The sequence below is a fragment of the Aulonocara sp. 'chitande type north' Nkhata Bay genome, linkage group LG2, assembly GCF_057382095.1.
Source record: "Aulonocara sp. 'chitande type north' Nkhata Bay isolate Kocher_YH1m ecotype deep benthic linkage group LG2, A_spYH_male_GT1.1, whole genome shotgun sequence".
In the NCBI taxonomy this organism is placed as follows: Eukaryota; Metazoa; Chordata; class Actinopteri; order Cichliformes; family Cichlidae; genus Aulonocara; species Aulonocara sp. 'chitande type north' Nkhata Bay.
The window spans coordinates 22,579,568-22,607,281 of record NC_141345.1 but is presented as its reverse complement, the minus strand read 5'-3'; the positions used below and the strand labels follow the sequence as shown (position 1 = coordinate 22,607,281).

At 41.4% G+C, this 27,714-nt stretch overlaps 3 protein-coding genes across 5 annotated transcripts; all 3 read left to right on the top strand.

Annotated features, from left to right (window-relative positions):
* The first annotated feature begins 8,396 nt into the window (after positions 1-8,396).
* On the top strand, positions 8,397-20,708 carry eda (ectodysplasin A). 2 transcript variants are annotated; one of them, XM_086310706.1, is made up of 8 exons: positions 8,397-8,890; positions 15,504-15,603; positions 17,660-17,698; positions 17,935-18,105; positions 18,427-18,461; positions 18,588-18,639; positions 19,150-19,274; positions 19,610-20,708. In XM_086310706.1, the coding sequence occupies exons 1-8, from the start codon at positions 8,564-8,566 to the stop codon at positions 19,871-19,873; spliced, it is 1,113 nt and encodes a 370-aa protein (XP_086166832.1). In that variant the 5' UTR covers positions 8,397-8,563; the 3' UTR covers positions 19,874-20,708. The 2 variants fall into 2 exon arrangements, with proteins under 2 accessions (XP_086166832.1, XP_086166823.1); XM_086310697.1 differs by having other exon boundaries at positions 19,150-19,280.
* A 273-nt stretch (positions 20,709-20,981) lies between these two features.
* On the top strand, positions 20,982-23,790 carry LOC147337786 (tumor necrosis factor ligand superfamily member 13B-like). Of its 2 annotated transcripts, XM_086263145.1 has the most exons (6): positions 21,000-21,268; positions 21,396-21,483; positions 21,611-21,667; positions 21,744-21,856; positions 21,947-22,076; positions 23,140-23,786. In XM_086263145.1, exons 1-6 carry the CDS (start codon positions 21,020-21,022, stop codon positions 23,253-23,255), a joined length of 753 nt encoding a protein of 250 aa, XP_086119271.1. In that variant the 5' UTR covers positions 21,000-21,019; the 3' UTR covers positions 23,256-23,786. The 2 variants fall into 2 exon arrangements, with proteins under 2 accessions (XP_086119261.1, XP_086119271.1); XM_086263135.1 differs by having other exon boundaries at positions 20,982-21,268; positions 21,744-22,076; positions 23,140-23,790.
* A 221-nt stretch (positions 23,791-24,011) lies between these two features.
* On the top strand, positions 24,012-26,775 carry LOC147337785 (transforming growth factor beta activator LRRC32-like). Its single transcript, XM_086263120.1, has 2 exons — positions 24,012-24,197; positions 24,344-26,775. The coding sequence occupies exons 1-2, from the start codon at positions 24,012-24,014 to the stop codon at positions 26,219-26,221; spliced, it is 2,064 nt and encodes a 687-aa protein (XP_086119246.1). The 3' UTR covers positions 26,222-26,775.
* Positions 26,776-27,714: the final 939 nt, after the last annotated feature.

The following is a 27,714-nucleotide window of genomic DNA, read 5'->3' as shown; positions in this document are numbered from 1 at the left end:
CCATTCCAAACTGAAAGGAAATCCAAGCAAGTAAAACACATAAGACAGGGAGAAATGAATGAAGAGGGTGGCACAGAAAGAGAGGCGGGAATGTAGATTACCTCTGGGGTCACCCCAGGTGTGCCTCTTGATCATGCTGTTGGTCTGGCTTAGAGGTTTTGATAAGGGTAGTGAATGTTTATTGAAGGTGGCAGCCTCACACGAGCCTCAGAAACAAACAGCGCGGAAAACATCCAGGGAACAGAGAGGCAGTAAACCATCATCCTGGCACGTATAAAAGCTCATATAAACATGTACCCCACTCCTATTTCACCCCTTTATTGGACTCGGCTTCCCAGCATATCCAAGATACACAAGTGTCTACAAGAAGATAGTCTAAATTATATCTCTATCGCTGTACCTGCTGTGGGTTACTGAGCAATCTGATGCCTAAAACCCCAAAACGTAAACACTCCTAATGGAGCTGGCAGCAAAGCATGAAGAATCTGAGTGGGATAATAGCTCACAGTTTTGTGATTCATATCTCATGAATTCTTTCCGGTGGCATACTTTTCACTGTCGTAACATAAAAACACAATAAAAAAAGGGCACTGAGAAACTTCGTTTTTTTGATATATATTAAAGCTGTATGTACGTTTTTACAAATATAGATGTGCACCTTTCTATTTATAATATTCATTCCAATCTTCCTATATGTAATGCATTCAGTATACTTCAAAAAGCTTAGAATTGAAAGAAAGTAGACCCTTTTTACATTTTAAGGTTCTATGTATCAGGACATAAGAAAACATTATCTAGTACTTAGCAGGTCTTAAAATTAGGTAAACACAACCTCAGATAAATAACAAAACATATTACAGTGTCATTGATTGATTTCACAAAAATTAGGCCAGAATGCAGAAGGGATGTGTGAAAAAATGCATCCATACCGCTTTCATAGGAGTTACGAGGGTAAGTAGCAGCCAGGTGCTGCTAATCAAATCAAAGTTTGCTGGTTTAGCGTGTTCAGCGTGTGTTGCCAAGGAACAATGCCAAGGGAGAAAGACATCAGCAATGATGCTAAGCAATTGTTGCTACCCATCAATCTAGGAAAGGTTATAAGGCTGTTTCTAAATGATTTGAAGTCCATCATTCTATAGTGAGAAAAATTATGCACAAGTAGAAACATTCAGCGCAGCTGCCAATCATCGCAGGAGTGGGCGTCCTGGCAAATTCCGCTCAAGGTCAGAAAAAGACAAAAAAACAAAAAACAAAAGGTATATTTTTAACTCTACAGGCTTCGGTTAGCATGTGAAGTGTTAAAGTTTGAAAATCCAAAAACATTCAGCTCTGCTCTCTAACAGAATATGGCAGCACACTTAGGTTTGTTTGGCCATAATCCACAATGCCAAACACTGCATATCAGAGCAAACACCGCATACTAACTGCCAAGCACGGTGGTGGAGTAGCAATTATGTGAGCTTGTTTTGCAGCCACAGGACCTGGGCACTTTGCAAACATTGAGTTGACCATGAACTCCTCTGTATATCAAAGTATTCTAGAGTCAAATGTGAGGCCAGTTATCTCAAGCACAGCAGTAAAACTACGACAGAATAACTGAAATAGGAAATAATCACGGTGCTGCAATGGCCCAGGCAAAGTCCAGATTCCAACCCCACTGACAGGCTGTGAGAGAATCTTAACAAAGCTGCGCATAAATGAATACCCACAGACCCCAATGAACTGAAGCAAGAATGAAAAAAGAGTGCGAGAGACTGACAAAGAAAAGTCACAGAGAAAACAGTAACTTTTGCTTTTTTTTCAGGTCTACAACTATCAAATGTATGACTGTTTAGGGATAAAAGGGCTCTGATAAACGTACCACAATACCTACAGGAAAAAAAACAGGTAAAAGCTAACTACCATTTGGTGAACTTTATTGATATTTAGAGGCGACTGTAGATGACAGTATTAGCCATACACTCCTAATAACTAACAAACATGTTAAACATGTTGCCTTGTTAATTATTGATTACATTAAAAAGTGAACAGTTGTGTTAAATCGTACACTCTATTTTCATGTCCATAAAATAGTTATAAATAAACACCGGAGCATCTTCCACTCTGCACTTAATGTGACATGAGCATGCTGCATGTTATGCTGATCTTCAGTTTTTTTTAATAATAACAATATACTAACACTATACTAACACAACAGGATACTCAAAGAGGGCTGACCTTTTCATCTTTTTTTATCAAAACATCACATTTTAATATGCTGTTCAAAAAATTACAAGAGCTCTTTCTGATCAGAGTACATCAAGTCAATTACTATTCTGGGATATTGAAATGTTAAAAAGTTTTAACTGCTTTAGTGTTTAGTGAAACAAGCATACAGAGGTTGCACATGAAATCCTGGGATGCATTGTCAGACCCTACGCTGGTGCGGTGGGTCCTGAGTCACTCCTGGTGCACGACAATGTCCGGTTTCATGTGATGAGAGTATGCAGGCAGTTCCTGGAGGATAAAGAAATCGGTGCCACTGACTGTCCCCCCGGTTCGCCTGACCTAAATCTAATAAAACACCTCTGGGGCATTATTCTTCAGTCAGTCCAGCGCTGCCAGGTTGCACCTCAGACTGTCCAGGAGTTCAGTGATGCCCTGGTTCAGATCTGCAAGCAGATGCCCCATGACACCATTCATTTTCTCACTGATCAAATGCCCCACTTTGATTTCTAGGGTGTTTTTGAATTCAGCCCCTTGTAGGTTGATCATTTTCATTTCCATCAAATGATGTGGCATCATGTCATTACTAGCACATTACCCAGTCCTTATCATTATAGATATCCAGCATGATTTTTCCCCACTGAAATCTGATGTGTTTTCAAAGTGTTCCTTTCATTTTTTGAGCAGTTACTCCTTAAACAACAACACTTATAGCCAAAAGTTGCTTTTAAGCACACAAATTCCATAAAAAATGTACATACATTTCAGGTGACAAAATTCCAATGTGATTTAAACTTCCACTTTGTGATCATGTAATCTTTAGAAATGCAGAGAAAGAGCATAGAGCTTTACATTTGTGTTTATTTCCTTTATTATGTATATGGGTCAACAATAAGGCATACTTAGTACCTTTCAACAAAATGCTTTAGTGTTATTGGACGCAACTTTAATGTTGAGTTGTTTCTTGCAGCAGTGTGTCTGTGTGTGTGTCTGTGTGTGTGTCTGTGTGAAAAAACTCTGAGAAACACACTCTGTGACACTTTCCAAATGGCAGAGAAATAAAGTTAGTGAGTGAACATAGTGGAGCACTGAGGGGCGAAAGAGCCAGATAATTCCATTGGGAGAGATGAAAACTTGAGCTAAGCTGGAAAGAAACAGGATTCCTAATGAATTCGAATGGTGAACTTTTTAATGTGTCAGCCTTGTGTTCACAGCTTGCTCTACTTCCCTTTAAGTGTCCAAAGAAATAAATGAGAGCTATAAACTACAGTATTGTGCAAGTCTTGAGCCACCACTCATTTCTTTGTCTTTTGCTAGGAAAGAGTTTGTAGAATTCTAACAAGCTTAAAAGTCAATAATTTGATATGACTGTGTTTATTCTTCAACACAGGCTGAACTTTCTTAAGTAATCTTCAGGAATAGTTTTCCAGGCTTCTTGAAGGACATTCAAAGCTCTTCTTTGACTTCTGGTCAGTTTTCTCTCAAGATGATCCCACACTGCTTCATTAATGTTGAGGTGCAACCTCTGGGGAGGCCAATCCATGTATCCCTAGTAATGCACTAAACATTTTTCTATCCAAGTATGCTTTCATTGCACTGGTAATGTATTAGGGATCGTTGTCATGCTGGAAAATGAAGCCACTGCCTATAAGACACTTTCCAGATGGTACTGAATGGTGGATCAAAATATTATTGTGCTCATAATTCAATCGATTTGGAAACCATGACCATGAGCCTCCAACGTGTTTTACAGATGAATCTAGACCCTCATGTTGTGTCTCTTTTCTGACCTCCTTTGGATTCCATAAGACTCGTTGATACTGATTTTCCCAGTCCAGTTCTTGTGTAATTTGGCATACCTCAACCTTTTCTCCTTGCTTTCCTTCATTATGAATGGCTTCTTGACAGCCACCCTTCCACTGAGACCAATTCTGATGAGATTTTGGTGAACAGCAGTTGGATCACCTTAATGGTCAGAGGCATTCTTAGTCTTGTGTCAGGGTTTTGCTGGATTTTTCCTTTTCTTAAATATATGTTTTATAGATCATTTATATAGTTTTATAGTGCTGATAATTCTTCATTTGGTCCAGTCCATTGGTCCAGTTTCCTTTTTAAAGATAGTTTTTAGTTCTTCGAGCATCACCTTGTTGGTGCAAAAATACTATTTTATACCTGTGAAACTGGTATTTTTCATGGATTCAACTAAAGAAATTTGTACAAAAACAATAATATTTTGAGAAAGGCTGCTAGTTAGAAAGTATCTAAAGATACCATTTAACCTCCTAAGACCCGAACTCTTCCACGACATGCATTTTTAATTTCTCTTTATATTTGGGCATATTGGGGCCCGATGAATGTAAAAACAAAGAATTACCTGATTTTTTTTTTTTTACCTTATTTTGTTTTTAAGAAAAATAAGAGCCACATATGAGGATATTCGTTTGAAATTTTGATAGAACAGTGGCAGTATAATGTCCTCGTAAGTGGATATCAGGCCCATGTAGAGCAAAATTGAGTATTTTAGTCTAAATAACCCAAAATGTGATGTCCACATATGTGGACGTCAGGTCCTAGGAGGTTAAAATTGGTTATTTGATAAGTTTTCTGGCAAGTTTAGACACACCACTGGCTCATTCCTTACGTTATGTGCCTCTTTTATGCTTAATGATTCATGATTCTGTGTTATGTAGTTTAAAAAACATTTATCTGAAAATGGTCAGATACAAGGACTGGACTAAAAATGAGTGGAAATGTCAAAAAAAGACAAAACAAACTTTTGCCACTGAACTATTCCTCAATACCACTAAAGATTAAAAATCCTCTGAAGCAAAATATAAAGAAACGGGGGGTGACTCAATACTTTTGCACAGTAGTGTACATAGATTATATGAAGTATTTTTTAAATAGTTTCTTTTTATGCTGTTCTCATCTTCTTTTTCAAAAATACTGTTTAAGATCATGTTTGATATCAAACAGCATATAAAACTACATCATGAATTGCTATAAAAAGACTAATCAACCAATGATGATTGGTTAATGTATAAGAATTTCTAATAATTTAATATTCTAGGAGAGTTGGATTGCATATCCTAATCTTCATTTTTTATTTGTAAAAGTCTATTTTTAGGGAGAGTGCAGCATTTTTAGAATGTTTTTAGATTTTAATGTGATAGCTTTTACTGTACAGTTTATGGGTTTTTTTGTTGTTGTTGTTGTTGTCTGGATTACTTCATATGTAATAAATATCTATTAAAAGAGTTAGTGAATTTCTGTTAATACTACTACTTTGCTGTATATGTCCTTTGTTGCATGCCATACTCTCCTTTCTCAGTCTGTGTTTCCTGTCTTTATCTACTCTGTCCACATTTAATAAAGGTGAAATGCTACGAAACAATAAAAAAACAAGTCCTGTTAATGAATAAGTCCAAATAGCATTGTTTCCCTTGAACACCATTGCCTTCAGAAAAGACACAAAACAGCATTTTGCATGCTAAAAAGGCCACTAAACTCAAGCGATTCTTTGTGGAATAAAAAAAAAATCAATTAAGTTACTCACACCGGATTGGTACTGAACTGCACACAGCAGTCAGCAAACAGAAAGAAAAGGAAAAAGAGAGAAAGGTAAAGGAACAAAAGCAGCACAGTACAAAAAGACCAGAGAGCAGGAGAGAGAGAGAGAGCTCCAATCTTGATAAGGACTCTTAAGATAGACACCCACAATGCGAGTGGATGAATCATTGTCCGGGGAAATGGCAGAGATGGTCCAATTTACTGGAGATTTATAGGTAGGAAATCAAATGTGACAGTATATCAATTAGTCAAGGTTACACCTCTCCAATTCAATGTGCAGAAACAGCAAGTCCTTCCTGAGAAGGTGATGTACGTGGTGCAGAGGTCCAAAACAATTTACGCGTGTAGTGGCATTATACTGCTGGGTTTGAATCGTTTTAGCTCAAATTTGAGTCCTCCTAATAGCAAATGAAAGTTGATTTGAATTTGCGTTCTTATCAGAGGACTAGAGAGGAACTCTTCAGCCAAGAGCATCTTCCAGCAGCCTCCCAGAGCCACAGCCCAACTGCTCAACTCTCCGTGGCAAAATATAAGAGCGCCTATTCCTTCTGTAAAACTCTATCATCTGGCAGGGAAAGCCTCTAAATCTTGTTATAAGCTCAGAGAGGATAGAGTGGCACACCATTTATGAATGCCGCATTGAAGCCCGGGGGACGTTACACGAATTACTCCTGCTCTTTTCAATGCCAAAAAACCCAATCACGATAAAACTGGTTTCATTTGTCACAGGCTTTAATGTTGAGTTGTGTTGTCTGAAACAAGGCAGGGGATAGAAGATAGGCGCATTGAGTTGAGTTTGACCTTTAGCTAAGGCCTCCTCAAAAGCAAATAAGTTTTTTTGTTTAGTTTTTAAATAATGCAATAAATAACCTAGGGGAATCCTTCATATACATTTATATAGAATAAAAAAACATTTTAAAATGTGACCATTTGTCTGAAAATACAGGAAGTGCGTGCCCTTAACTATTCCAGTCCTAAATCATCTGCTTCTAAAAGTCATTGTGCGTGCTGCTTGGATGAGAAGCGTGGCAAACGTGCTTAGGCTGAGCCCTCAGTCACAGCTCCTATGAGGGTTACTTTGAAAATCTTTCTCTCTTCAATTTCACTATCGTATGCTAACAATGAGGAAATGACTTCTCAGGAGAGAAAGGGGATGATGCTGAGGACACAATCTCAGAGATGCTATATGAGGCTATGCAAGATGTATTTACATGTTAATATGCAACTTGCATGGCGCTGGTTTTTTTTTTTTGTTTGTTTGTTTCTTGTTTTGTTTTTTTTAGTTCAACTTTATGAGGGCACTGGAATGCAGCGTTATTGATTTATGGCTTGGCAATGCTGCCCTTCAGTGGCAGCTGACTAGAATCACTTTTTTTTCTCCTCTAGATGAGCTGGTGAAAGGAAACTAATTGTGCATGGGGGGGGAAACGTGATGATATAGTGGCAGTGGGAATTGGCTGAACCAAAAGAAATACAATAACAGATTCTTATATTTGTACAGTGGTAAACTTCACAGTAATATATATAGAGAGAGTACACAGTGATGAAATACCATTCATTGAAATTCCAAAAGCCACTTTTCATCATTATTTAGCCTGTAATATCGAGTGAGACCTAGTATGAGTCTCCCACCCTGAAAATGTTTACCTCCATATAGGTCAAGTGCACACAAATGTCAGGGTTTGCCCCAGTGAAATAAAGACAGATGTTTGGCAGCAGTTGCCCGGAAAACTAATCTAACGAGGTGATCTATCAGCCCTCCGAGTCTCTGCCCTGCTTAGGTTTCATCATCCTGGGGCCCGAAGACGGCCAGATTCACAGGCTACCTCTGGTTCTTGGAGATCAAAGTGTCGAGTTTGGATTTTGAAAATGTGCAAACCACAAAGCCCACATTCAGCCTAGTTAAAGCATTGTTCTCAGCGGGCATTTTTGTAACACAAATGTCAAACCGTTCCCTGGATCCAGCCGAATGACACATGTTTAGATTATTTGATGGTGTTGTACACAAAGTGACGCTGACCTCACCGTGACACCGACTCCCTTCCAGGCCCACTATCATAATGTTGAGCCTGACAGAGTTCAGATGCACTAACCTATAATCAGATAATTTGTAGAATGTTTAAGAACATAATTTGTACTACTTTTCCACTCTTTGATGATTGCAGTGTAACCATCAACCGCTTGTTCTCTTTCAATAACAATACCGGGCAGTATTTTCTGAATCAGTTCTTCACACAGGACCACAACTTCATGTGCCACCCACATAACAAAACCAAGTGCCAAACAAAGCAGGCCAGTGAAAAATTGCATGTCCAAACCCCTAAAACACATTTTTAAAAAAGCACACATATAAACATTATACATTACACCGGTGACAACCCCCCTTTTCCTATTCACACTCGGGTAAGATATAATAAATCACTGAAAGAAGTCCATGAAATAATCACACAACACTGAACAACAAACATAAGAAAAGAGCGGGGGAAGAAATTCTCACATCTTTGTCTCAGAGGCGTTGCAGTAGCTCCTTCTCTCCATCGGGTGTCGCTCAACCACTGCACCTACTGCATCCACCCCCCCCAACCTCTGGGCTGCTAATTGCGCCGGACCAATCACAAGAGAGGTGGGCGGGTTTCCATTGTTACTACAGATACTCCGAGAAGTTTGCACCGACCTGCTGCAGCTGCACCTATGAGTCTCCATGTAAATGAATAGCCGCGGCCCGCGCGAGACAGACGAGCCGATTATGCCGAGATAAGGAGCATATGACTCGCCCCTCCGTCCGATAATGGCACGCGATGGTTCATCCGCGGAGGATTTCCCGGACAAAGTGATGCCCATAGCGGCTCCGTGCACGTGCAGCAAGAAGTGCAGGAGTCGGAGCAGCAGCGTTGTGTTCCTGGGATTATTCCTGCTGTCGCTGACCCTTCACGCTGTCACCCTCGTCTGCTATTTGGACCTTCGGTCCCAGGTCAAAAGGGAAATTATTCACCAGAAGCGGGACTCAGTGATGACACTGGCGGGGAGTGACCTGGCTGACCCGGCGGAGGTGCTCTCGCTCAGCCACCCAGTCCGACTGGACTCCGGCAGCAGCCGCGGAGGAGAGAGTCGTGAGGTAAAAAAAAAACAAAGACTTAATGAAGAGACACCGGAGCTTCTTTAAGGCGACATTGTTGTCATTCCTCACGCGGAGGCTGTTCGTGTTCATTCACCTCCGCTCGGTCCTCCTGTTCCCGGTATCACGGTGTCAGGTTTTGTGTCTGCGCTGTTACGGCATGTTTCTGGGCAACTTCTTTTACAGTAGCCTGTCACGGCGTTTTATCAGCTCAGTTTCCAGACAAGTATGTTTTTTGGGGTTTTTGTTTTTGAAAGGATGGATTTGCGCCCCCGTGTGCGTGATTCCGCCTTTCTGGACTGAGACGCGCTAAAAGGTGTAGGCTTTAAATCTTGTCACCTAGCCAGTGTCTCTGGTTCAGGTAAACACATCCAGGGTGGGCATAAGTTGAACAAGAATTAGGGCAGTTGTGGTTCCGATTTTTGCCTTTGTTGAGTAAAGAAAATCCTTCCTTTCATTTATTTATTTTTTGTGGGGGGAAAATAACTTTCAGTAAACTCATTGATTAATATAATGGGCGAATTATTTATTAAGTAAAACCACATTTTAACCCAATTTGACTCGGTCCCAGAGCAGACAGAAGTCCAGTACTCAGAACTTAGGCAACCTGCCCAGCTGGAATCGCAGAGGCAGGTCAGGCTATGTGCTGGAGCAGGTGGACAGAAAATTAACTGGATCACCAGCAGGTGCAAAGCCCAAGGGCTGATGTAAATTCATCAGGACTTTAGATGAGGGTACTTGGTACTTGGAGCAAAGCCAGCCCCACTTCTTGTGTGTTTTCTTCCTTGGCAGCAGGGCTGACTGAACGGTCATTTGTGTTGTCTGTGGCTTTTGGCAACAACCCACTAACCACTAAGACCACCACAACACCACCACACACACACACACTACCTCCCTAATTTCATCAGCACAAAAAGCCCGAGTGCACCTCTCAACTTTGCATTGCTTGCTCAATTAGCTCATATGTCAGCAGTTGTGTAACCTTTTAACAGAGAAAATTATATTCTGTGTGTGGGGGGGGCATTGGCTGGACATTTAGTTGTGCAGAGCTGTCAGCTGGATAACCACCCAGAGGAATTCAAGTTATCCAGGATGGGCGCATTTATTCCTCAGTAGGAAAGATTAATGAGATCCATTGCTCATATTTGGATTTGCTCTGTTAACATTTTCCTTTCATGAGCTCAGCCTATTAATTTAGTCCTCTGTGTGTCCTCTTTGCTAAGCTTATTTTAGATAGTAGTGGTTTCCTCCAGTTAAAGCCGAGTGAGATGGGCCTGGTATTTGGCCCAGATGGTGACGCTTCATGAGGTGAAAGACTGTGGCCCAGCTGTAAATATTTAACAGTGCTGTGATGCTGTCCTTGCCAGATGTCTGCATTAAACAACTCTGATTACACATCCCACAGTTTACATAGTTGGAGAAACAGGAGCATGTGGCATTTAGATGCAGCAGCCACACTTGTTAGCTTTTCTGGCATTTCCTTTGAAGGATCTTTCTTCTTCTTCTTTTTTTTGGGGGGGGGGGGGGTTAAAATTGTTTATTGGATTTTTCACACAGCTCTTCATCAAAGGCACTTCAGGAGCATTGGGGAAATTTCACGTGATGGCCAGGTATATACAGACAAGTATAACCAAAAACATGAGATGCCTTGAGAAAGCTAAAGCAAAGTACAGTAACGTCAGGTCCATACCAACACAGGCCAGCTTTCCAACAGCATATATGATACAGCGAGGCTCTGTTGTCACGCAAGTGCAGTGCTGCAGCCTCCGTTCAGATGGACCTGTTTTGTGGTCGAATTGTGTCTTGAAAAACCCAAGCGGTGTGGTCTGTCGGCATGTAAAAGCAACCTTAACATCCGGCCATTCAGCAGAGCGCCAACGCATTGGCATCACACCAACCGTGACGCCCAGGTACAGAGTGGTTGCGGCGTTAGTACGTAATACTTCATACATATGAGCATAACCACACCTGTCTTTGAAGTCAGCCTTAATGTTGATGTCAGCTACACACCTGTGGGATAGCGACAGAGAGTCTTTCTGATAGGTCCCACTGCAGTTGTTGTGTCAGGAGCAAATTTTGCCACAATGAATTAATGAAAAGATGATTTTATTTTTTAAATTTTTTTTGGTTAGTTGAAGTCATGATATCAAGGAAGAATAAAGTTGTTTGAAGTGAAAATCAGCTGTCTTAGCACTAAACTAGTTTTAAATGATATAAATATATTTATTCTTTTCTTTTTCCTTCTACTCTTAAGTTAGTTTTTTTTTTTCTTGAATGTTTAATCTTGCCAACACTTGTCATTTTTTCCACTGAAAGAAAACACAAGTAGAGTTATTACTGAGGCTTGGCCTTCTCTTTGCAGTTTCTTTTTGCAGATGCACACCTGATCTGAAGGTCATGATCGTGGCTAAAACTTCCAGATAAGAATCTTGGCTGTACAAGCCGTGATACTACAAGTGTGTAATCGGTTTCCAGAATCTCTCCCTGAACAGGGGAGGAAAGGCCCGTGAGGTGATGCGAGGCGAAAAAAGAAAATAACCAAAAGCTATCAAACTGAGTTCAGACTCTGTGTGGGACCATTTGTGTCTCCTTGGATGTTTTACAAAAAAAAACATTTTATAATCTTCATTTTCTCAGATGTAAGCACAGTATTGGAAACAATATTGTTTTGCAGACAAAGCTGGCACTGTTTATAGGTCTTAAGAGATCTAAACTATGCAGTCAAACCACAAGTGGAAATATGAAATGTTTGGTAACAGAAATTCATTTAGTTTCTTTGGAAACGGTTAAATTTTGAGCACTAATTTAAAAGCTCTCACTCTTTTCAGATCTTTCTAGCTGCTTCTTAATGAGTCGATGATCTGTTCATTTATGATCTGGGCCCACAAAGTGAACAAACAGTCGTCACCTCACCAGTCGCAGTGGGTATGCCCGTGAGCAAGGCAGTAAATCCCAGCTGTCCAGCAGACCCTGCATAGTTCCCAACAGTAAAAAAATCCCCTTCCCAGGTGTGTGTGTGTGTGTGTGTGTGTGGGGGGGGGGGGCGCTAAAATCTGTGCCACAAATGTGATGTAAGGCGAGCGAGAGCAAGTGTCTCCCTCAGTCAGCCTGACCCTCGTTCACCTTACAGCAGCGAGTGAAATGTAATAAACGTCCACAGAAACATTTCAAAATGTAAGCTCAGAGAGCGTTTTACTCTTGAGCCTAACACTTTTCTTATAGCTATTATATGAAATAATTTTCCTCTCTGATGTATGCCTTTAAAGTCCCCCCGAAGAACAGATGCTAAAACATCTGGAGTCTAGTTAACGGCTATTAAAAAAGTCAGTTTGATGGGACGCAAAGTCCTCAGCAGCGTACAAGCTCTGGGGCGCCCGGGTGGGCTGTCACCCACATCTACTTTAATTGTGACCGCTGCATAATTGGTTAAAACAGCAGTATCGTACATGCGCTGAGAGCAGGTCGACATATCAGGGATCAATCAGCGCAGACATAAAAGCACAAGTCGTGAGAGCAGAAACATCAGAAATGGCGAGGCTGCGAGCGTTTGCTCCGTATAGGCTTGAATCGTCTTGACAGACAGATGGCGTAGACGCCCAGTAAAGATTGAGTCCAGAGTTGCAAACATCCACCATAATAATAAATTCTCAAGGCCTTCTCAGCACTCAACAAGGAGTAGGTTTGCCAGCGAGTGTTGCAACAATTTGAAAAGTGATTGGCTGCTGACAGGCTACATTTCCCTTAGGTTGAGCTCCACAGATTTTCAGATGACAATCTATGCATAGCGTTATTAAATTACCCAAGTTATGGTTAAAAACACATGGCCTTTCAAAGAGCGGGCTCTGATACGGGCTATGGGGAGGATCCTTTTCTTTAAGTGATATTTAAGAAGAAAACGCAAAGTCGCTGTCGGACCCAGGAGTGCACATCACAGGAATATTAGGTGTAATCAGCTCTCAGGAGTATGCATGCCACTGAACTTGGTAATGCCCATTCAGCCAGTGATGGGCATGTAAATCGCAACCACACCCAAACAGCCCTCAGTTTCACCGTCTCAAGCTTTGCAACATCAAATTTTCAACTACAACTTAGCGGCCACTAACTGTTATTGACTTTGCAAGATTTACAGACAACGCTGCAGCCAGAAAGTCTGTATTTGTGGAAAACTGTGAGTAAAAAATGCTACTGGAGACCTGCAGCATTTTATTTCTTGCATTACACTTGAAATGCTGCAAATGTCAAGGACCTTTTGAGGCTAACTGGTAAGAATATATGCAGTTTGTAATAGTAAGTGTTAATAAGGCAAAAAAAGGAGTCTTGTTATCCCAAAATTACACATCCCTGGGGTGATTGAATTTTAGTCATATCCTCACGAAGCAACAGGGAATCTGCGCGCAACAGCAACCCCCACTCTTTGAAGATTTGAAAGCCCTCTAATTAATAGCATTTTTTTCTCCCCATGCGCTAAAAAAGAATGGTTTACTCAATAGTTGGCACTTGGCATACATACCAACACATTGTCATCCTGATTTACTGTAACTCTGCGTGCCTTTGAAGGGTACGAAGGCTGTAAATGTTGTAATGAAGTGAAATGAAGCAAAAAAGGGCGAAAAACCATTTCTCATAGTCATATAATGGAAGGAGAAGAAGAAAAAAAAATCACTTTGTTGCCTTCATCTAAAGTACGATGCGCACCAGTTTGGTAGTAGCCCCGTAGACTGCTTGTTTGTCTTCTGTCGTTCTGCAGGGGCTTAATCTCGGGCCAGAAATTGGCTGTTGGATCGTGTTTGGCTGTCAGAACAGAAGAAAGTGTAACGCCATATGGCTGAATATACACCACAAATCCTTTGAGAGGTAAAAGCTAGCCCCCCCCCCGGTATGCCAACAGCTGGAGAGGAGATGTGGAGGCACCTGCGCACCAAATGAACAGCAAACGTTGCCGCTCGCAGGAACATCTGGAGGTCTGCGCGCCGATAATCTGTTCCAACACACAGTCCTCCATCAAGCTGGAATTCCCGTGCTCGTAAGGTCAGACACAGCTGGCAGCTGGTCAGGGATGTAGACGCTAACTGCGTCGAACTTGCCTAACACAGTCGGCGTCAGGTGTTTGACATGATACATCTCATCCCCCATCCAGAGGGGGGGAAAAAAGGAGGGTTCCCACATCTGAGACGAGGTATAGAAGAAATTCGAACCATAACTTCTTTTCGTGTTTTGCAGCGGCTCCGCCTTGTAAAGGCCCACAAAAAGACCCTGGGAGTTCACGCTGCTTTCAGGAGAAGGAGCTTACTTGTCATCGCGACTTAATAACTATGTTTACTCGAGTGTCACAGATGGAAACAGGGAATATATCATCCTGGGCACTACTGGGGTAGGCCCCCCAAGGAAGGCCAAAGTGTCTGTCGGTAAGCTTGTCTGCTTTGTTTCTAAGCAGTAAGGCGAGCCGATACGTGGTTATTTATTATCTTTTGATCCGTGCTAAGGTGCCGCATGCGTCACTGCTTTGGTAGATGTCAGTTATCCAAACACCGAGCAGATGTCCAGCTCTCTACAAGCTGTCTGGTTGTCAGCAATGGAGGGCCTTAATGTCTCGGGCTATTACTTTTTATTTATGCTGACACCCCAAAGTGTGACCAAAAAGCTGTCTCGTTTACTGCGAGGCCTGATGAAAAGAGTTGGCTTTGGGTGGTCTCGTTTGTGTTTTCAGTGCCAGTTTTTGAGTTTTTTTTTTTTTGGTTTTTTTTTTTTGGTTTTTTTGTTGTTGTTTTTTGTTTTCTGGGAATCCTCCAAAGATGTGATCACAAACTGGCTGTTCAAACAGAAAGCGACTTGGAGCAATCCATATTTTAAACTCTAAATCCTTAGCACGAAACATTGCCTTGTCAGCACCAGACACGTCTCGAATGTCTTACAGTCGGGTCAGTGCGTCCTACCGAGTTCATGTGAATGTAGGTCGACCAGAACCAGTCCCAGATGAACAAACGTGCGGTTTGTCCCGCCGCTCACTTGCCCATGGGAACAATCCGCCGCTGTAGTGCAACTTCCCCTGTTTTTAGGGATGAGCTCAGACCAGACCAGCTACATCAGATCCTTTTCCTTTGACAATTTATTTTGTAGCTTATTCATGCCAACACTGAATGGAGCTGGGACCAGGTGCCATATGAATGGGTATTGCTCTCAGATTAACCGCAGTTCATGTCCTCCTTTTGTATAAAAAGGTGAATTTTAGAAGCAGTCGTGTCCAGGTGACTGTCTCAAACGTCAGAAACTCAGACAAAAGTGACTTGGGTTACAGGATGCGTTACAGCCCAAATGGGACAGACAATGACTTGGCCGCATGTGAATGTGCTGGCTGACAGTCTCGCATCTTTTCAACTGCCCCAAGTTGTGTCTGTGCAAACATTATACCCCCCAAGAATAGAAAAGGCCACTTGTAGCAAGAGTTTCGCTCTCAAAAACTTTGTAGCATTCAGCCCTTTTGTGTTGGGTTCACCGAATTCATCTAAGGTGGCAGCAGCTGGTAACAATAGGCGCAGCGTGCTCAAAAGATGTGGCACCTTTTTCCATGCGTAATTTTCCGTCTTTAATGATATTTTCCTTTGTGTCCCACCAGGAGAAGTTACTGTACAGAAAAGCTGACTTCCACGGCACAGAGGATAACAGGGGCATAACTCAGCGAGCGAAAAGAAGCCCCGGCAAGGAGCCAGAAACAGGTGCAGCCCTTTTTTTGCGTGTGTTATGAGCATTTGACATCCTTTAATACTATTGTCTCTTTGATCTTTACGCCTTGATACACAAGACTGTTTTTTGCCTCCTAAGTTGGTCTTCTGTTTTGTTTTTTGTTTTTGTTAGGGGGGTTTTCAAGCACATCATCTATTTTCCATTAATCATTAAAAAAAGAAACTAACTTTAGCTCTCTGGTTGCACCTGCATCAGTTTGTTTTCTGGATATGTACTTGGCAACTAGCGAGTCAACTGTTGAGCAATGTTTTCTGTAACACGCATTTGCTTGAACAGGACTCAATTAAGTGTAATTAACTGGCTTATGAGGTCTTAAATTTTGCAAACTGTTTGCTGATGGTTTCTCACTTTCTTTCTTTGTGTGTGTGTGTGGAATTGATGTTTTATTGATTTGTGCTTACTTAACAAAGCAGCGCCACCGCATAATGTTGCCGTGTTTATAGAGCGAGAGATTCAATGGAATGGGATTGATTATTACTTGGATGGCAAACAAGGACAACAAGGAGTTTGGGAGGGCTGCACCAATTTGAAACAGACAACGAAGCCCGGGTCCCCCCCAATCCCCTGCCCCTCCACTAAAAATAACATTACCTCCACCAATTTTTTTTTTTTTTAATTTAAAGTAATTATTTTTTATTTTTCTTATTGTTTGAAGCTGTCAGCAAAGCAGTTATGTACTTTGGAGTCCAGCTGTGTTATCAGTGACATTAATATCGCAGCAGATGACAAAAAGCATACTGACTTTGTGAGTCATTTTCGAGAACCCGGCAACCATGCGTGAGCATAGCTTTCATTAATTCTGCTGAATTGATTTATGCTAATCAATAGCTCCGTGGTAAACCATGTGGCCGGTATGTCTGAATTTGCTTTTGTAGTTTGTTTGTTTTTTCTTTTTGTTTAGAATCTGCACTATGCAAATAAAAAAAAGAAGAAAGAAAAGGGAGGGAAGCCTTTGAAGTTTCACGTCTGAGTGCAACAAGTGCAGCACGATCACAAGGCATTCCAATGTCTGTCTCGTGACACTGAATACTTGGGGGCAAGTTTAGTGATTGTGTTTAAATTAGAAGAAAAAAACTCACCTTCGAGACTTTATACATAAATCAGTAAAGTCCCGAGCCTCTAAACACTAATCATTCCCAGGTCTCTCCTCTGCTCTTAGCGCACAGACAAAGGCTTTTGTAATCTCAGCCGTGTGTGTGTGTGTGTGTGTGTGTGTGTGTGTGTGTGTGTGTGTGTGTGTGTGTGTGTGTGTGTGTGTGTGTCCCCTGTGTTTGCACATGTGCGCACGTGTGTGCGTCCTCGGCACTCCTAACGGGCACCAGATTCCAGATAGGGCTGCTCGTTAAGAGAAATCTATGCGGATGCATCCAGTCATTTAGCCAGAGGAGAAACACTGGCCATATGTTTGAGGGGGGACTCAAACTGTGAGGGTTTAAGGTTAAATGGCCTTTGTAGTTATAATGACATGGTAAACACAAGAGCAACCGAGACAGCTTTTTGAAAAGGATTCTTCAGCTGTGCGCGGCACATATACGTGTGCGCGCACACACCCTCTTGCAGATGCAAACACTGAGAGTGCTTTCAAGCACTGACATAGATGCCCCACCAACATCCGTGCATGCACATCCATACACATGGTTGTAAAGGAGGAGACACGCACACACACAAACACACATGCACACACACACACTTTCATCTGCATTCTCCATCTGGGCTTAATTCAAAGAAAAGGATTTTGGCAGGATAAAGTATCTCTCTAATGATCTTCTCCAGTTCCACTGCCTGTGAATGCTTAAGGCACTTGTTCATACAGAGGAGGTGAAACCACACTTACAAATTACTACACTACAAGATACCACAGACTGACATACCTCCACTCGAGTGTTCAGTGCACACCATCTCAATCTGTTATTTCAGCCTATTTAGGATACCTACATGGAATGATCTGGATGCTCGATGTGTCATTTGAGATGATAATTGTTGAAGAGGGCATTTGAAGCTTAATCACGCTGCTTCGGTTTCTTTCAGAATCAACTGGAAAGGAAAAAAGGAAAGAGAAAAAAAGAGGTATGACAAAATCCGGCATACGTTTCTGTTATTATGGTCATTCATTTGACTGTTATCTGCTGCACGTTTCTACAAATGCACTTGAGAAGTCATCCAAAAACCGCCTTAACTCAAAGTGGGCGACAAGCTTTCAGTATCTATGTAAATGTAATACTTGCCGGCAAATTAGTGATTTGTGGTGATTTATAATTAAAACTAACTTGAGTGCTAACCGTTTATTCCATCTTTCTCCACAGTGAAAAAAAGGCCTGTGCCAGGACCACCTGGCCCTCCTGGTCCCCCAGGTCCACAGGGGCCACCGGGTATCCCTGGAATCCCAGGTATTCCAGGAAGCAATGTTGTGGGACCTGCAGGGCCTCCAGGACCTCCTGGGCCACAAGGACCACCAGGCGCTCAAGGTCCAGCAGGTATATAACTTGCATCGAATCCTCCTCAATAAGCAATACTCGAGCCAGAGAGCTTGAAAACGAGCAGAGAGATCCTTTTCTTAGATTACAGTTATTTCCTGTATCCAGACGCTTTCCCACAGCAGAATGGGGCTCAAGTTGTCAAAATTGATTCACTCATTGCTCGCACTGTGAGAGTTTCTGGTGCAGGATGTCAAACATTGTGTGGAGCAGAAATGATCTATCTTTAAACTATGCCAGAGTTTGTTTTCTTTTAATCATCCTCTCACCTCGGCAGTGCAGAGGCCAGAATTTGAACACGTCTCCCTCTTGCTCTTGCAGGGGTTCCTGACAAGGGCAAAACAAAGGAATTCCAGGTAAGAGTATGTCACCGTTTTAAAATTTTGCATACAATTTTCTCCCAGTCGCAGCTTCTGGTGAAACAGCTGTTCTCCTGTTTTACGTGAATTTGGATTAGTCACCAGAGATCTTTTGTCTTCCAGCCAGCAGTGGTTCACTTGCAGGGGCAGGAAACTACGATCCAAGTCAGAGAAGGTGGGTGCTCAGTCTACGCTCATTTAGTCACAAAGAACAAAAAAGCATGCATAATCCCTGCCATTGGTTAAACACAGTTCTGGATGTGTGCTAATAGACGTGCCTGCTAAACCTCAGAATTACAAGAGAAAAAATATAAACACAGTAGATTGTTGACATGCAGTGAATGTTTATACTTGAGATCCAGCATGCCAGATTTGGTCATTTTTAAGTATTTCTGTGCTCACCAAGGATTTTCTATCCAGGGTAAATGTTACTGCCAGTTTTTACCCATAGCACTGTGTAGGATTATAGACATCCTAAAGTTATCCTATAGCCGTTTTACAATCTGGAATGGTAACTCATACTCATGTTGCATGCTAACTGATTCTGATTATCCTTCATCACATCACAGGTAAGCATCATTAGCAGGTTTATACTGTGTGTCAATGCTGAGCTCTGGTTGCAGTTAAGCTCTGCTGAAAGCTGTTTATGTTGACCCTCTTTGTGTGTTTGTTGTGACATGTTTAGATCTGTCTCAAGGCATCCTTAAGAATTGGAAGATGGTGTCCATCCATCACCGCGTGTTTAAAATGCACTCTCGCACTGGGCAGCTAGAGGTGCTGTTGGACGGTGTCTACTTCATATATAGTCAGGTAGAAGTGAGTACGGTCCTTGACGTAACTCTTTAAATTTACAGTTGATAGTCAAAAGAGCTGGCAGTCGTTCTAAAGCTAAGCTCAAGAATGACAGAGTTGACCTGTCTGCTTTGTTTAAGCTGTTACCTTTTTAATGTAAGATGTATTTCTTTTGCCCTTTCCCTGTGGCTAAATGTGAAGCTTCATAACTCATATTCATGCTGGCTTCTTTAATATTGCAGCTGTTTCAGCTTTAAATAACCCCTGAAATTATCATGTGGAGTCGTACACACTTTAAAGTCTTGTGATTTGTATGCCCCCCTCCTCCGCCCCCTCCCCGCCCCATTTACCAGGTGTACTACCTCAACTTCACTGACATTGCCAGCTATGATGTGATGGTGGACTCCAGCCCATTCCTCCGCTGTACTTGCAGCATTGAGACGGGCCAGCGCAAATTCAACACCTGCTACACGGCTGGTGTGAGCCCACTCCGCGCTGGCCAAAAGATCTATATACGCATAGCTCATGAGTACACACTCATCAATATGACCAACCACACCACTTTCCTGGGAAGTGTCAGACTTGGAGAGGCTCCATCTGCTGGACAGAACGGATAACTGCACAGTCACCAGCACCCACCCCCAACCCCCCCCCGATGCGTAACCAAAAAGCAGCAGTCACGTTAGCCCAGAATCACACTGCCTGTTCATCCTGCCTGACGTGGGATTGACACAGTAATTTAAAAGCCTATGTTTTGCCTCTGTTTAGAGGGCTGGTAAAAATTGAGGACGCCCCTTTAGTGACTTTTGTTCACTTTCACAGATGTCTGTATTCAAATGAACCAAATAAGACAACTTCTGCTGCCCTTTACTTTAATTCTGCGCAGAGATCGATGAACCAAATGTTCTCATCAGAGAGAAGTTTCTATTTGTAGTCGCCATTTTGTACCGGCAAAGACGGGATCTCTCTTTAAAGTGAGGAAGGACACTGTGTTGATGTATACTAAGTGCTGTTGAATGATAATCTTGTATCTCCAAAAAAACAAAAACCGCTAAAAATAGCTAAAATAGCTATTTGAAATGTTTTGTTCTGGGGCTTTGTTGGCCTTTTTTAATTCATTTGAATATATTAACATTTTTAAGAAAATGAAAGATGATGCAAATGTTCAACACAAGTATAAAAGTATCTATGCAAAGTAAAGAAAATCCACTAAAACTGGAGTTATAAGGTGTTCACAGAGCAACAGCACTATATATTTTGCGCGCATTTGCACTACAACATCCCTGCAGAATATCAGTGATATGTTTTGTTACAGTGCTATTGTTTAGTTACCTTATGAATGAATCCATGTAGAGAAATGATAGTTGTTAATACATGTCTGTACATACTGTATATAAAATGGGATATACTTTTGTAAATGGAGTTGATTGATGGATTAAAATGTTTCATTTTCTGTCTAAACCATTCGTCTCTTGTGTTTGTGCAGCCAGTGGTATTAATTTAAAAGGTTACAACTTCTCTTTCATATCGGACTGAGCTGGCACGAGTACTGACAAGAACAAATGATGCTCTGCGAGCGAGGCCTTTGTCTTTATTAAAATGTGGCTTTTTACTTCAACTGCGAGTTTCACAATACATCTCAGAGTTTGGCTGTAATTTTCATGCAGTCCAAATGAGTTCCATCTTGAGAGGCAGGGCAAAGATAGTTCCTCATTTTAAAAACTAATTTTGAAACTGAACGTTTAGGTTTCCGGAGTGTACTGATGTGTGACTTCACTCGTTTGAGTAACTTGGGGACTGGGGGGGGACAGCTTGTTAGTCTCAAAATGCTCTATAATGCGTTATTATCACTCACAGCGTTCATGTTTTGTCTCAGTCTTTTCCTGGTGCACAGAGCCAGGGTTTTAGAAAATGATTTTCGCAAACTCCAAGGAGACATAATTCTACAATTAAATCAACCATGTTCTGAGGGAGTCGATGGGAAATTGGCCAAGATGCTTAAAACAAGCGAGGTATGTCACTGATTATACAGGATGGAGTCATCTTGGACATTGTACTACTGAGATTTATACCATTAGTGAGTTGTTCAGATAGCGCTGCAATAATAAATTTTATCGCAAGGCTTTGTTTTTCTCATAGGACATTAAGTCAAGAGTCTTCCAGGAAGCTCACAGTTCTCTGAAGATATCTTCTAGGAGAGTCAAAAGGGACCCAGGCAGTTCTAGAGGTGGGTCAGAGCTGAGAACTGAAAATATCTTGTTAGTTCCAGTCTAATCTGGTAATGACAGCACAAACAGTATATGCTAAGTTAATAAAAAAATGAAAGTCAAGTGTTTATTTCCTTCTCTTGCCAGCTTCAACAGCATTTCTGCAGTTAAGGGCTGACACTAACAAACAGCCAGACATAAGAGGTAAAACTAAATCCAAGTCGTTGGCTGTACCGTCTGCCATTATTTTGATGAAGCGTATCTTGCCTTTTTCTCACAGGAAATATAACTGTGATCTCTTGGATTGTTTCTGCACAGCGAGGAAATGCAATTTCACAAAAGGAAAACAGAATTGTTGTCCAAGAAGATGGTTATTACTTGGTGTTTGGACAAGTATTGTGTCACTCTAACTCGAGCAGAACTAAATTGATCATGCATATGATTTGTTCCAACCAGTTAGGTAATGTTCTGCTTAATTTGCAGGTTTTGTTTGAAAGCCCAAGCATAGTTATGGGTCATGTCGTTCGAAGTAGGGCCTCAGCTGAAGCCGAGCTGTTGCGCTGCCTGCAAGCGATGCCCGATAGATATCCTGCCAACACATGCTACACTGCAGGTCAGTGAGAGACTGCTGCTGTGGAGGTTTTTTTGCTTTTGGATACAGGCGCTCTCTGTAATACACAGCGCTGTTCCTTCCTCTACTTATCGAGGTCAAATAGGCATATTTTTGAAAATGTTACACTGTTCCTTGAAAGTGGATCTCTCGTGCTGATTTCTAGTTCCACATTTTTATTCTTAGACACTATACTAAAGTAGCTTTGCAATAATTTACAGTTCAAAATAATCCCTGTTCATCTTATATCGCGGCCTTTGTGCAGCTACACAGTTTATTCCAGGTTTTAAGCCTGTGTCGGCCAATAGTTTGAAGCATTTTGAGAGCTGCTATTTTGCACTTTTGGAACCAGACATAACCATAACTGGAGCTTGCTTAGCTTTCTGCAAAGGGTATCTACTTACTGGTGGTAAATAAGAGGCTAATGAATCTCAGGAACTGTAGTAATTCAAACAAGTCAGCAAATTATACTTTTTCATATAATTCAGTTTATAAACGCTCCAAAAGGCCCTAACACCGCAAGTGCAGTCAACTGTAACTTCCTGTGTTGGGACACCTGTCAAGCTGGGCACACCCTGAGTTTTAAATATCACCAGCCTCCATTTAAAAAAGAAAATTCAGCTACCATGCACTAGCTTATCGATAAATTCCCAAATCTTTCTTTTGTGCCAGGCTATAAACATGCTTGTTAATGCTGCACAGGCCTTTTAACTGTAGTACTATACTGTACTATAGAGTATTTGACCTGGTTTTGGTGCCAGCCTCAAGCATCCATTAGACAAACTGCAGTTTTTGGTATTTCTGCACTGGCTCCATTTTTCTGCCCTGGGCAGTGCCCCTCATCTGAAACAAACCCATCAAGCCAACTTCCTAGTGGGGGGGCCACCCCTCATAAAAACCATGAGATGGCCATAATATCCAGGATATCCGACAACATACAAGTCCATTAGCAGAAAAAACAATCCAAAAGTAGCACCAATAGTAAAAAGGCTTTTGTGTATAGCAAACATGTACTGTACGTTTAAATACATTTACACTTTCTGACAGCGTTTGTCCTCTGTTGCAGGCACAGTGCAGTTGCTTCAGGATGACGAGCTAGAACTGGTGATCCCAGACAGGCCCACAGCCCTGATATCTACAGATGAAGACTCAACCTTCTTTGGTGTCATACAGCTGAACTGAGACAAGACAGTAGGAGGATGATAAGGATGCAGCTGACTGTTGCTGGAAGTGGGAAACTGACACTGAGCAGCGTGAGGGCTGTGCAGATATAAAGCAGAGTGGCAGCAGCAGGAAAACTATTTTTCCTGCCAGGCAAATACATTTTTTTCAAATATATATTAGCTTTAAAATGTAGAATTTGGGTGCATGTCCTGGGCTGACTCCCAAAAGTTTGTACTCATATGCCAGCACCTCCTTTCATCAGTCTATTTTAGGCGTGTTCCTTTATACCTTGCTGGGGGCTTCCCTCCTGTTCCACCTACGCGCTGTCTGCTTATTTGTTCCTCTTGTCTATTTTAAAACGCTTTCCGTTTCCAGAGACTTTGTCAGGAACAAACAAATGTATAAATTTATCTCCCAGGAAGTTTCTTGAATACCACAATAAATAATGTATCATCATCTAATTAAAGTTGTTATAAATGGGATAATGTGTCGGTGCAAATTATTTCTCAACTTGTATTTAAAGTGTTAGCAAATTCTAAATGCATTTATCTCTAAAAGTGGCTTCACTTAGCACTAAAAACACAATATGTTTGTCTACAAACCTTTTTTTTTTGTTTGTTTTTTTACAAATTATAAGGTTTTCGCTTACATGTGACCTAAGCTTGACAGAAAGAGGCGGTCTACGTGGTCATGTCTTTATTGTCTAAATATAGTATCCACCTTCCCTATCTGGTGGCCACAGCTGTTTTCTCTCTCCCTTTTTTTTGATGAAGCATGGCTATAAGAGGGTGTTGGTGTGTGTGTGTGTGTGAGTGCATACGAGCTCTGACAACAGCAGTGGTACAGTTTAGCAGCAGCAGCAGAGGGAGAATGGTCAGACATATGTTCTCCAACTTCCTACTACTCTGGTCACTCAGCCATGACCTTTGCGTAACAGGACTGACGTATTATGCTTCGAGGGTAGGTTCAACATGATCAATATAAATGCTAAATGTTTTTAAATTTGCACTATTTATTTATTTCTTAAGCCTACAGAATTGCTGGTTTTGATATTTTTTAAAAGTGCCCCATCTCTGAGGCTCACACTGTGTTCCTTTAATTTCAAGGAGCAGTCCTGGAACAATCGGAATCTCTCTTCTATCCCTGTGGATTTGGATATAAGGATCAGAAGACTGGACCTGTCCAATAACTTCATCAGACAGCTGCACAAGCTTGAGCTGCCTTGCTTGGAGCAGCTGGACTTGAGCAACAACCAGCTGGATCTCATCTCCGAGGGGCTGTTTGAAAACCTGGTTCGACTTGAGCAGCTGAATTTGTCCAGAAACGAACTAAACAACAACCTTGGCAATAACAGCAAAGCCCTCCAATCCCTCAGCGGGCTGAAGGATTTGGACATATCAATGAACGGCCTGAGTGACTTTGCAGCCGAGCACTACCTTAGAAACAAATCCGCCCTCGATCAGCTCAAGATGACCGGTAATGCTTTAACAAGACTTTCACACAAATTATTCACAGAGAGTAAAAGCCTGAGGGCCATTGCTATTGACGACAATCTGATATCTGAGATCGAAGAAGGGACGTTCGAATCACTGATCCAATTAGAGGTGTTAAACTTGGCTAAAAACAATCTTGCGCACATTTGTGATTTTAAATTGCGTCAAGTGAAATTTCTAAATCTGAGCAGAAACTCTGTAGAGTTTTTTGTCACACATGAGGACAGCAGGCTGTACAGGCTTGAAGTTCTTGATCTCAGCCACAACAAACTTCTTTATTTTCCAATCGTTCCGAAAACGAACCGTTTGCGGTATCTTTATTTACAGAATAACATGATTGGTTCCTATTCAGAGGCTGCTTTGGTGTCAGAGACAAATTCTCTTTATAGTGAGATTGTAGGTGAAAAAATTGCAATAAAAAACAACCTACACTCAAACTGGAGGCCCATGCCACTGATTTATATTGACCTGAGCTACAACCACTTCAGGTCTTTCCCAATCGAGACTTTAAGCCTATTGCTGTCTTTAGAAACTCTGAATCTCAGCTATAACTGTCTACAAAGCATCATCTGGGATGTGAGAAATGACTCTGACTCAGGACCCCTTCGCCAGCTTTTCTTCCGCTCCCTAAAGCACCTTGACCTGCAAAGCAACAGGCTGGTATATATTTCCCCACCTTTTCTCAGTGCACTCGCACAAATAGAAAGACTAAATCTGCAAGACAACTCAGTCCAACCTTGCACTTCTGCTGATCACTTAGGAAGCATTAACTCAACACAGCAAACAAATCTTGATGACCTTTGTGTTGAATTCGCCTACTTAGGGACTCTAAAACACCTCAATCTTAAAGGAAATGGCATAAAAATGCTTCAGCCTAACACATTTCAGGGGACTTCTTTGGTTTCCCTCAGCCTTGCAAAAAATCCATCACTGGTCATGCAAGAGGGGGCGCTAGAAGGTGTGCAAACAACTCTTCAGTCCTTAATTATCAGTGAGATCAACTTAACCAGCTCTCGTCTGTTGTCTCTACCGTGCATGCCGGCATTAACCCACCTGAACGTATCGAACAACCTGCTGGATACAATTCCCAGAAGTTTAAGTTGTTCTCCCCTGAGAGAAATTGACATAAGACATAATGTTTTTATAACTTTAAACCCTTCGTTGATTCGTGCTTTATCCACAAACCTTACCGTCATGCATATAAGCGGGAATCCTTTCAACTGCTGTGACAACAGATGGTTGATGGTCTTAAATGAGACGGAGATTACAGTGCCCGATATCAGTGAGGCAGAATGCTTTACGAGAGTTAGAAACCTTACGGTGACAGAATATCTGATGAACCCTTCATTGTACTGTTCATTGCGCACAAAGGCACAGGAAGTTCATTTTGGACAAATGATGATAATTGTCTTATTTGCAATTGTTTTGTTAGCAGTTTTCATCATGTTCAGCAGGAAGCTGTGCTGCACACAGAGATCTGTTATGGTGTGAAGTCTCAAATCAGTCTTTTACAGTTTTTTTTTAGATAATTTTAGACATGCACATGGGCTATGTAAAGTAAGCATACCATAAACTTGGTGGAAAAGTGAAGATTGTGGTTATTGCACATTACAGTCTTACAGGACATACCTGCAAACTTTTCGTGACCTCTGAAGCTAAAATCTTAAACTGGAAATTGGCATTACTGATTCCCAAGTGGTTTGGTTACAGTGCACGTCAAATCAAGAATCACAAGAGTTCGTATCCATTCTTCATCGTGAATGTTTGTTTTGAAACTAAAAGCTTTAGCCAATGGATTACATTTTTATGACGTCTATGAAGTCTTGCAGAACATTCCAAGAGTCACGACTGGACTCCTGAATAATTCAACACAATTGCCATATAGACCCTTGTAAGAGAGCTTTTGTTTAAACATATTGATTTGTATATATTTTTAAATAAGAATGGCTTATTTTGTCTTTATACAAGAAATGTCATTATACCAGCCTGTTCTGTAATATATAATGTGTGGCTCTGACCCTGGAGACTGTGGTCAGATGTTGCAACGGTGTATGGTTTACATAATAAACATGTCGCACTGAATAACCACGATATCGTGCAGTTCTTTATTTAAGAATACCATTCCCCGCATTTCAGTATCTACAAAATAAATCAATGAGGTGGGAAGGTGAACAATTATAGTTGAAATGCCACCAAGTCATAGAATCCTAACTGTAAGGTCATGATCAGAGAAGGTCATCCATTAAGATTGTGAAACTAAGCAACACAACATTAAACTTTGATTTGCATCCTACAATTCTGATCCACTGGCAATGGCATGAAAAGATATTTGAAATTGTAAGCAAGTACCTCTGGATGTACACCAAAAGAAAAAAAAGATATGCCATTGAGCAATCTTTCTTGCTGTCTTCCTATTGGCAAATCCCTCTTCTTGAAACTGATGCAAAGTGCCGTTTTGCAACTGGAACCAGTATATGTGATGTCAGCATTATCACGGGTACAGCAAAACTGCCTATCAATCTAACTCTTGAGCAATATTAACTTTAGTAAAATGTCTGTATTGCCCCACCCACACGTTTCAGCTTCTAGATCAAGTAGCAGCTTGACAAGTTCAAGCAAAGAGCACTTGAAGAAAAGAACACTGTGTGGATAGCATTAGGTGTCAAACCATAGGAATGCAACAAGTAAATTGTATTCATTCTTCTTCTTGGTGTTGATAGTTACTGGCATTTAGACATTAGCAACAGCTTGCATGCAAAGTTGCACGACTTTCTGTTTCTACCTCTACACCAGGGGTGCCAAACACATGGCCCCTGGGCCAGAATCAGACCGCCAAAGACTCCATTCTGTCCAACTAGACAGACTTGGAAAAAAATTGAGAAAAAGGGCATAAATTTGGGACTTTTAACTGTATTTTCTATAAGGTTGACAGCTTTTTCTACTGATAAGGACCTCCTTCGTAACCATTCATAACACACCAAAGT

Bases quoted from the DNA above. Each gene is read 5' to 3' on its own strand.
- LOC147337786 (XM_086263135.1), top strand. From the start codon at position 21,020: ATGTGTGACTTCACTCGTTTGAGTAACTTGGGGACTGGGGGGGGACAG. The intron at 21,269-21,395 runs GTATGTCACTGA...TTTTTCTCATAG, and splicing joins AGATGCTTAAAACAAGCGAG to GACATTAAGTCAAGAGTCTT. The intron at 21,668-21,743 runs GTAAAACTAAAT...TTTTTCTCACAG, and splicing joins CAAACAGCCAGACATAAGAG to GAAATATAACTGTGATCTCT.
- LOC147337785 (XM_086263120.1), top strand. From the start codon at position 24,012: ATGGCTATAAGAGGGTGTTGGTGTGTGTGTGTGTGTGAGTGCATACGA. The intron at 24,198-24,343 runs GTAGGTTCAACA...TTTAATTTCAAG, and splicing joins TGACGTATTATGCTTCGAGG to GAGCAGTCCTGGAACAATCG.
- eda (XM_086310697.1), top strand. From the start codon at position 8,564: ATGGCACGCGATGGTTCATCCGCGGAGGATTTCCCGGACAAAGTGATG. The intron at 17,699-17,934 runs GTATGACAAAAT...CTTTCTCCACAG, and splicing joins AAGGAAAGAGAAAAAAAGAG to TGAAAAAAAGGCCTGTGCCA. The intron at 18,640-19,149 runs GTGGGTGCTCAG...TGACATGTTTAG, and splicing joins TACGATCCAAGTCAGAGAAG to ATCTGTCTCAAGGCATCCTT.